Genomic DNA, 9,408 nt, shown 5'->3' on the forward strand with positions numbered 1-9,408 from the left:
GATCACCGCTCACATTGCACTTATAAATGATAAAATCAATGTGCTCTATCTAATGGCTGCGAGTTGACTCCACCACTGACACCAAATCCACATATGTATTTACCCCCGAGACTTTTCCAGAGTTTGGACCTTTACTGCTCAGAAACTATTGGCGTGGCCTCACTTTATCGCCTTACGTCTTGACACCTTGCACCCTGCAGCACCTCGGGACGCTACAATAACCCATGTTCCTATACATGTCGGGTGCATGCCACTCTCAGGACAAGCCTTCATGAATCTTGGGCACAGAGAGGGCGACATTCATTCATACCTTATAATTGCTGGAGTTCACCCAGGACGTGGCGAGTCCATCAACCATCCTATCTAGCAGAGTCTGGTCCTGCTCCAGGTCCACAGATTTCTGCCTATCTGAAAAATAATCTATCATGTCTGGTCCCACTTGGAGCCTTTTATTGACATCCTTCTGTTGTATCTGGGCCACCCAGTAATCCATTCCTTGCTCCATGGCTAGGGGGCGCTGGAGCACAGCTGGGGATGAGGCAGACTAGAGGCAGCGAGTCACAGATCCGGCAGGGATTAGATCCTCGGGGTCGTCTCTTCTGGGAGAAACGCTGGAGAGGGCTTGGCCGTCAAAGATGCAATCCTGGGAATGACAGCAATTCACCATATGTCCGGCGAGCAGCTGCCGGGATATTAAAAGTCTAATTTAAATATGCAGCAACCAAGGGAGAGACACCGAGACGTGAAGCCACTGGTCCAGAGGTACATAGTTCTGCCAAATCCTGCGAGAGAGAAAGTCACAGTCAAAAATAGAAACTTCACTTTGTTTTCTTTGTGTTATTAATAACTGAGCTTAATATGGTCACTGCTCTATATATACTGTATACACCCGCGAGTCCCTGACACGCGGCAGAGTGAAATCCTGACCTAGTCATTAGATGTGGAGGTCCGCAATCCCCCCAATAATTCACAGAATTGCTCGCCCCTCCCCCCACTAATCAGTCTACTGGAGGCTCAGCACCGCCATCGGGCCCGGCCTTTCTCGCCCATGCAGAGTGGAGGGCGAGATGTCCTGGATATAACCTGCATTTCCATTGTTATCACTGGCATCATCACAAGACACGGCGCCGGCTGTCAGTACCTGCCTGATCGTGCGTCACCACCAACACCGGGGGCCGAGAAAATCCAGATTAAAAGTGAAACGTGAAATCTTTCTGGTTTAATTAACACGTGACAGAACATTTTTTAGGGTATAATTACACATTACATAACGCAGACGCGGTCTACGCAGGCACCTGAATTCCTGCACAGTGACTGCACAGGTCTAGGTAAGACACCGTGTACGGCCCAGCTGTCCGCTCACTGACCAGGGACACGTCACCTCTACTGACGGTGCAACAAAAAAGCCAGGATACCAGCAACGAGTACAGCTCTGCAGCCGTCCCGTGTCCATGACTGATCAACTGTGCGCCAAATTATTAGTGAAGAAAGCGACCAACGCACCGCGGTGGCAATGAGCGCAATACCAACTCTGCTACAGACAGACACCGTACAGCACTACCAGCGCCGCCGCCCCGGCACACAGCAGCAGCAGCAGCGCCGCCGCCCCAGCACACAGCAGCAGCGCCGCCGCCCCGGCACACAGCAGCAGCAGCAGCGCCGCCGCCCCGGCACACAGCAGCAGCAGCAGCGCCGCCGCCCCGGCACACAGCAGCATCATCCACCCCTAGCCCCCCAGTATACAGCACCACCACCACACAACACCCCCACCCACCGCTTACAGCACCCCTCATGTACAACAACCTCCCCAGCATACAGCACCACCCACCCCGTATACAGCACCCCTTGTGTACAGCACCACCCACCCCGTATACAGCACCCCTCGTGTACAGCACCACCCACCCCGTACACAGCACCCCCCCTCCAGCATCCCTCGTGTAGAGCACCACCCACCCCATATACAGCACCACCCACCCCGTATACAGCACCCCTCATGTACAGCACCACCCACCCCGTACACAGCACCCTCCCTCCAGCATCCCTCGTGTACAGCACCACCCACCCCATATACAGCACCCCCCTCCAGCATCCCTCGTGTACAGTACCACCACATCACTGTTCGGCCGCATGCTCCACACACACATCTGTTATAGAAAACAAAGCGACAAACAGGAACTTGCATTGTAGAAAGAGCAGCGTGTGACCGCCCTGCAGCGAGCTGGAGGATGACAGCATTCCTGCCTTTTATTACCTGTGCCACATACAGAAAGCTGCCATACTTGTCTAATGAGAGATTATCACTGAAATGAGTCTCCTGCCGCCGCCACAAAAGCCTGGAACAATGCACAGTATCCTGAGAGGCAGGCGAGCAGAGCTCGGTGCAACATGTCACAGAGCATGAGATTGCAAAACAGGCAGCGATGGAGCCGCCGTCTGTGCCGCTACCACGCAGCAGCCAGCGGGGACGATGCTAATACAGATCGGAGAAGCCCACCCGAGATCTGCAGACTCAGCCCCCGAGGCAAATCAGTGCAAGACTGAAGTCATCTCCGCTCACATGGGAGGATCCCAACTACTGAATTTAGTTATAAAGAACAAAGACGCTGAAAATCGCACTGAATGAACAGAGATGGAGAGCAGCACAGAGACACCCAACACCCCAGCAACAGCCGCACACCCCAAGGTGAGGGTGAGAAAGAGCAATAATCTGCAGCACACAAGATCCGACCAGTCCAAAGCCACAAGAAGCACCTGCAATGTGACCAGCACGAGCCGCCCAACTACTACTACCCCTAGCCACAACATCCAGGGAGTTCCCAAATCATCCCCAAACACCCAAGATAAAAACGAAAACATCTGACGAATCAACCAAAACCATGAACCCACCTGCCAGAGAACTGGCACAAAGCCACGAGGGATGGGCACAACGCAAAAATGAAGAACTCGTCTCCATCAGTCACTACATGATCACTAGAGAAACTACAGTGTGTAGATGGAAAAAGGTTAATCATCACAGGCGGCTGCCCTCAGTAACTCCTCTTGGCAGCAGGATTGTTGGGCCTTGTCCATACAGGGCAGTGGCTGCGGCAGGTACCAAGGGCAAGAGGGAAAATGAAGAAAAGATGAGGCATGGGATTATTTCCATTAACTTTATGCTTCTTCCGGTCTCAGTACAGCGCTGTGGAATATGTCGGCGCTATTTAAGAAGTGGAGATAAATGCGATATAATCCCCAGCTTCTGGCAGAGTGGAGGGAGGACAGATAAATATAGTCTCCTCTTCACCCTGTGTAAATATATCTCCAAGTAAAGGACCTCTGTGTCACTAAAGGTTCAAAGTCGCCCTGAAAACAGGCGGAGGATCCAGCGCACAGAGCCACAGGATTCATTGCACCGCCGCCGGGGGATCCAGCGCACAGAGCCACAGGATTCATTGCACCGCCGCCGGGGGATCCAGCGCACAGGACTCGTGCCACCGCCGCCGGGGGATCCAGCGCACAGGACTCGTGCCACCGCCGCCGGGGGATCCAGCGCACAGGACTCGTGCCACCGCCGCCGGGGGATCCAGCGCACAGGACTCGTGCCACCGCCGCCGGGGGATCCAGCGCACAGGACTCGTGCCACCGCCGCCGGGGGATCCAGCGCACAGGACTCGTGCCACCGCCGCCGGGGAATCCAGCGCACAGGACTCGTGCCACCGCCGCCGGGGGATCCAGCGCACAGGACTCGTGCCACCGCCGCCGGGGGATCCAGCGCACAGGACTCGTGCCACCGCCGCCGGGGGATCCAGCGCACAGGACTCGTGCCACCGCCGCCGGGGGATCCAGCGCACAGGACTCGTGCCACCGCCGCCGGGGGATCCAGAGCACAGGACTCGTGCCACCGCCGCCGGGGGATCCAGCGCACAGGACTCGTGCCACCGCCGCCGGGGGATCCAGAGCACAGGACTCGTGCCACCGCCGCCGGGGGATCCAGAGCACAGGACTCGTGCCACCGCCGCCGGGGGATCCAGAGCACAGGACTCGTGCCACCGCCGCCGGGGGATCCAGAGCACAGGACTCGTGCCACCGCCGCCGGGGGATCCAGAGCACAGGACTCGTGCCACCGCCGCCGGGGGATCCAGAGCACAGGACTCGTGCCACCGCCGCCGGGGGATCCAGAGCACAGGACTCGTGCCACCGCCGCCGGGGGATCCAGCGCATAGAGCCACCGGATTCATTGCACCGCTGCCGGAGGAATCCAGCGCACTGGACTCGTGCCACCGCCGCCGGAGGATACAGCGCACAGGACTGCACACAGCGCCCCCAGAAGCATCCCACCGCCACGGTCATGATGGAGATCTGACATTCAGGCAGGAATAAGGCCAAGATAACAAGTCCCGACCGTAAAATCTGCGCTGAGTGCTACCTTCTCCGGTGAAGGGGCAGAAGCTGTCAGACCCGTATTTCGCCAATGGCGTCAGTTGTGTGACATCTGTCCCAGCTCGAATTTATCTGCTCCTATGATTGACAAAGTCAAACACAGGTGTGAACGCAGACGTCTGGTGACAGCACCGGAAGGAGCTACAATGGCTGCCACATCCGGCTGTTACTGAGAAAACAGAAGGAAGAGGAAAAACTAAGAACTGAATTGTCAACTTCCAAAAGAAACCTTGAGGGTTAATTTACTAATTTAATTTGAGGATGGAAGGTCCATTAAATTCCAGAGATGGGAGTCATTCTGGAGGCTTCACCTTCCCCATCAGGCCAGGACTGGGGTAACCTGTGGTGGAGGGTGCAGTGGCCGGGGATGAGGTCCCGTGTTTAGACTTCAGGAGATTGCAGCATTGAATGACATCATCCCGGATAATCAATAGGACTCCTGGCAGCAGATTCGCCTGCACTTTATAAAGGATGAACCTTCAAGGCTCCTGCTGCAAAACCAGCAGCGATTTCCCTTCATCATGCTGAGGCCTAATCCCGGGCCGAGCCGCGTCCTGCCCAAAACTCAGCGTAAGCCCTGACCATACACCACACGTGCGGCACAAAGGCGACATCCCCAGTAATCTCACCTACAGCGGCCAAACCCGAGCGTGAACGCTGCGCTAATCCCCCATGATGGGAGCTCTGTCATCTGTAATGCGGCATCACAGGAGACATCACAGGAGTGACGCCTTATTACAGGAGCGCCCACCTACGCCCGCCGTCCCCGGGAAACACCTGCCACAGCCATGGGACGCACCGAGGAAAGTGCCCACGACAAGACCACAAAGCAGATTAGAATCCCCCTCTATAGTCAGTGTAATATACAGCACCGGAGATTATAATCCCCCTCTATAGTCAGTGTAATATACAGCACCGGAGATTAGAATCCCCCTCTATAGTCAGTGTAATATACAGCACCGGAAATTAATTATAATCCCCCTCTATAGTCAGTGTAATATACAGCACCGGAGATTATAATCCCCCTCTATAGTCAGTGTAATATACAGCACCGGAAATTAATTATAATCCCCCTCTATAGTCAGTGTAATATACAGCACCGGAAATTAATGATAATCCCCCTCTATAGTCATTGTAATATACAGCACCGGAAATTAATGATAATCCCCCTCTATAGTCAGTGTAATATACAGCACCAGAAATTAATGATAATCCCCCTCTATAGTCAGTGTAATATACAGCACCGGAAATTAATTATAATACCCCTCTATAGTCGGATATCAGTGTGATATATAGCACCGGAGATTACAGCATATTAGGGAATATATATATATATATATATATATATATATATATATATATATTCCTGACCTGTATATACATGTATGGGGCGCAGTAGTGTGCTCTTATATCTGGGGATCCTGCCCCTGACCTGACAACATATATATAAATCTGGGGGTCCGTGTGTGTGTGTGTGTATGTATGTATGTATATATAATATATATATGGCCCTCGTGATTATGTATATAACAAGGGGTCCTCCCTGCCCAGGCCTGATATCTCTATATATATATCTATATAGGGGTCCTCCCTGCCCCGGCCTGATATAACTCTCTCTATATATATCTATATAGGGGTCCTCCCTGTCCCCGGTCTGATATCTCTATATATATCTATATAGGGGTCCTCCCTGCCCCCGGTCTGATATCTCTATATATATATATCTATATAGGGGTCCTCCCTGCCCCGGTCTGATATCTCTATATATATCTATATAGGGGTCCTCCCTGCCCCGGCCTGATATAACTCTCTCTATATATATCTATATAGGGGTCCTCCCTGCCCCGGCCTGATATAACTCTCTCTATATATATCTATATAGGGGTCCTCCCTGCCCCGGCCTGGTATCTCTATATATATCTATATAGGGGTCCTCTCTGCCCCCGGTCTGATATCTCTATATATATCTATATAGGGGTCCTCCCTGCCCCGGCCTGGTATCTCTATATCTATCTATATAGGGGTCCTCCCTGCCCCGGCCTGATATCTCTATATCTATCTATATAGGGGTCCTCCCTGCCCCGGCCTGATATCTCTATATCTATCTATATAGGGGTCCTCCCTGCCCCGGTCTGATATCTATATATATATATATATATCTATATAGGGGTCCTCCCTGCCCCGGCCTGGTATCTCTATATATATCTATATAGGGGTCCTCCCTGCCCCGGCCTGATATCTCTATATCTATCTATATAGGGGTCCTCCCTGCCCCGGCCTGATATCTCTATATCTATCTATATAGGGGTCCTCCCTGCCCCGGTCTGATATCTATATATATATATATATCTATCTATATAGGGGTCCTCCCTGCCCCGGCCTGGTATCTCTATATATATCTATATAGGGGTCCTCCCTGCCCCGGCCTGGTATCTCTATATATATCTATATAGGGGTCCTCCCTGCCCCGGCCTGATATCTCTATATCTATCTATATAGGGGTCCTCCCTGCCCCGGCCTGATATCTCTATATCTATCTATATAGGGGTCCTCCCTGCCCCGGTCTGATATCTATATATATATATCTATCTATATAGGGGTCCTCCCTGCCCCGGCCTGGTATCTCTATATATATCTATATAGGGGTCCTCCCTGCCCCGGCCTGGTATCTCTATATATATCTATATAGGGGTCCTCCCTGCCCCGGCCTGATATCTATATATATATCTATATAGGGGTCCTCCCTGCCCCAGGTCTGATATCTCTATATCTATCTATATAGGGGTCCTCCCTGCCCCAGGTCTGATATCTCTATATATATCTATATAGGGGTCCTCCCTGCCCCAGGTCTGATATCTATATCTATCTATATAGGGGTCCTCCCTGCCCCAGGTCTGATATCTCTATATATATCTATATAGGGGTCCTCCCTGCCCCGGCCTGATATCTCTATATATATCTATATAGGGGTCCTCCCTGCCCCAGGTCTGATATCTATATCTATCTATATAGGGGTCCTCCCTGCCCCAGGTCTGATATCTCTATATCTATCTATATAGGGGTCCTCCCTGCCCCAGGTCTGATATCTCTATATCTATCTATATAGGGGTCCTCCCTGCCCCAGGTCTGATATCTCTATATCTATCTATATAGGGGTCCTCCCTGCCCCGGCCTGGTATCTCTATATATATCTATATAGGGGTCCTCCCTGCCCCGGTCTGATATCTCTATATATATCTATATAGGGGTCCTCCCTGCCCCGGCCTGATATAACTCTCTCTATATCTATCTATATAGGGGTCCTCCCTGCCCCGGCCTGATATCTCTATATCTATCTATATAGGGGTCCTCCCTGCCCCAGGTCTGATATATATATATATATATATATATATATATATATATATATCTATATAGGGGTCCTCCCTGCCCCCTGCTCCAGGCCCGGGCGCCGCTGTCACTGCCGCTCCGGCTGTCGCAGGCCCAGCCGCCCGCTCCCGCCTCACTTTACCTGACAGCAGGTGCCGGGGAGGCCGCTCGCTCACTACAGCAGCCGCACGTCCCGCCGCTCCTGGCCCCGCCGCCGCATCGCCCCACTCTCCCCGCTCGTCTGCGTCCGTCTCCCCGCCCCGGCTGCTGAAAGGAACAATCACTGCGCAAGCGCAGCCTCCCACACCATAGAGAAGAGAGGCGCAAGAGCGGCCATTACCGGGACAACCAGCGCCATCTTGTGCTGGTCACTGGAAGCGACGGCCGCCATCTTTACTGTGGGTAGTTGTTGCATTGTCAGCGCTGACAACGTGAAGTGAGGCGCAGCAGGCAGTGGTCAGTGGTGAGAGCAGCCGTGGCCTCAGCTTATCTCCCCTGTGTGTAGTCTGCACCCTCAGAGCTGACAATCACTGGACCTGTGTGCTGGGAACCATCATGGGGACACAGTGTTTCCCCACATGAGGTGATGTGAGTGCAGCAACAAGGAATAATCACTGTCCAGAGGCCAAAATGGGAAAAAACGCATGGAAATGCAAGCGGCCAATCAGACGGCAGCGTTCCAAGTTCAACTTAGGCTAAGTGCCCACGATGCAGAAATGCTGCATATTTTTTCGGCTTCTCCCTGGCAGGAAAAACGCATGCGGATTGTACATGCAGATTGTACATGCGGATTGTACACGCGGATTGTACAGGCGGATTGTACACGCGGATTGTACACGCGGATTGTCCGTGCGGATTGTACACGCGGATTGTCCGTGCGGATTGTACACGCGGATTGTGCATGCGGATTGTACACGCGGATTGTACACGCGGATTGTCCGTGCGGATTGTGCATGCGGATTGTACATGCGGATTGTACACGCGGATTGTGCATGCGGATTGTACATGCGGGTTGTACATGCGGATTGTGCATGCGGATTGTGCATGCGGATTGTACATGTGGATTGTACATGTGGATTGTACATGTGGATTGTACACACGGATTGTACATGCGGATTGTACATATGTTTTTCCTGCCAGGGACATGTGGATGTGAAGCGTTCTTCACTTGCATTTCCGCATGCGGGATGACAAGCGATTTTAGCGTCACTTGGAAAGTGCTTGTCAACTTGGTCACACTATATAAATCCATGCAACCGGCAACCGGCATATATAGTGTGACCAGGTTAATTAAAAAAGAATAAGAATGGTAAAAAATAAACATTATACTCACCTTCCGATGGCCCCCAGTGTTTTCTCCCCTCCGTCTGGTCTGCTGTATGGGTTGCCGTGGTGTGAAGGACCTGCGATGACATCATTGAGTCATGTGTCAGGTCACATGATTCAATGACGTCATCGCAGGCCCTTTCACAACACCGCGACCCATACAGCAGACCAGACGGAGGGGAGAAAACACTGGGGGCCATCGGAAGGTGAGTATAATGTTTATTTTTTATTTTAATTTCTTTTTTTTACAGTATCTATGGTACCCGGGTCTTGATGAGTCTCCTCTTCTCCACACCC

The 9,408-nt window shown here is 52.3% G+C and overlaps 1 protein-coding gene across 1 annotated transcript in view; it reads right to left on the minus strand.

Moving 5' to 3' along the window:
- The window catches only part of CLASP1 (cytoplasmic linker associated protein 1), a 251,238-nt gene extending 243,151 nt beyond the window's left edge, over positions 1-8,087 (minus strand). Inside the window, exons 1-2 of the mRNA XM_073647506.1 lie at positions 7,928-8,087; positions 311-782 (exon numbers count right to left, since the gene is read on the minus strand). Coding sequence (XP_073503607.1) covers positions 311-505 — 195 coding nt within the window. The 5' untranslated portion in view covers positions 506-782; positions 7,928-8,087. The remainder of the gene's footprint in view (positions 1-310; positions 783-7,927) is intronic.
- Positions 8,088-9,408: the final 1,321 nt, after the last annotated feature.

This window comes from Phyllobates terribilis, unplaced genomic scaffold (assembly GCF_046119375.1).
Source record: "Phyllobates terribilis strain yellow unplaced genomic scaffold, ASM4611937v1 Scaffold_9__5_contigs__length_417890890, whole genome shotgun sequence".
NCBI classification, from domain to species: domain Eukaryota; kingdom Metazoa; phylum Chordata; class Amphibia; order Anura; family Dendrobatidae; genus Phyllobates; species Phyllobates terribilis.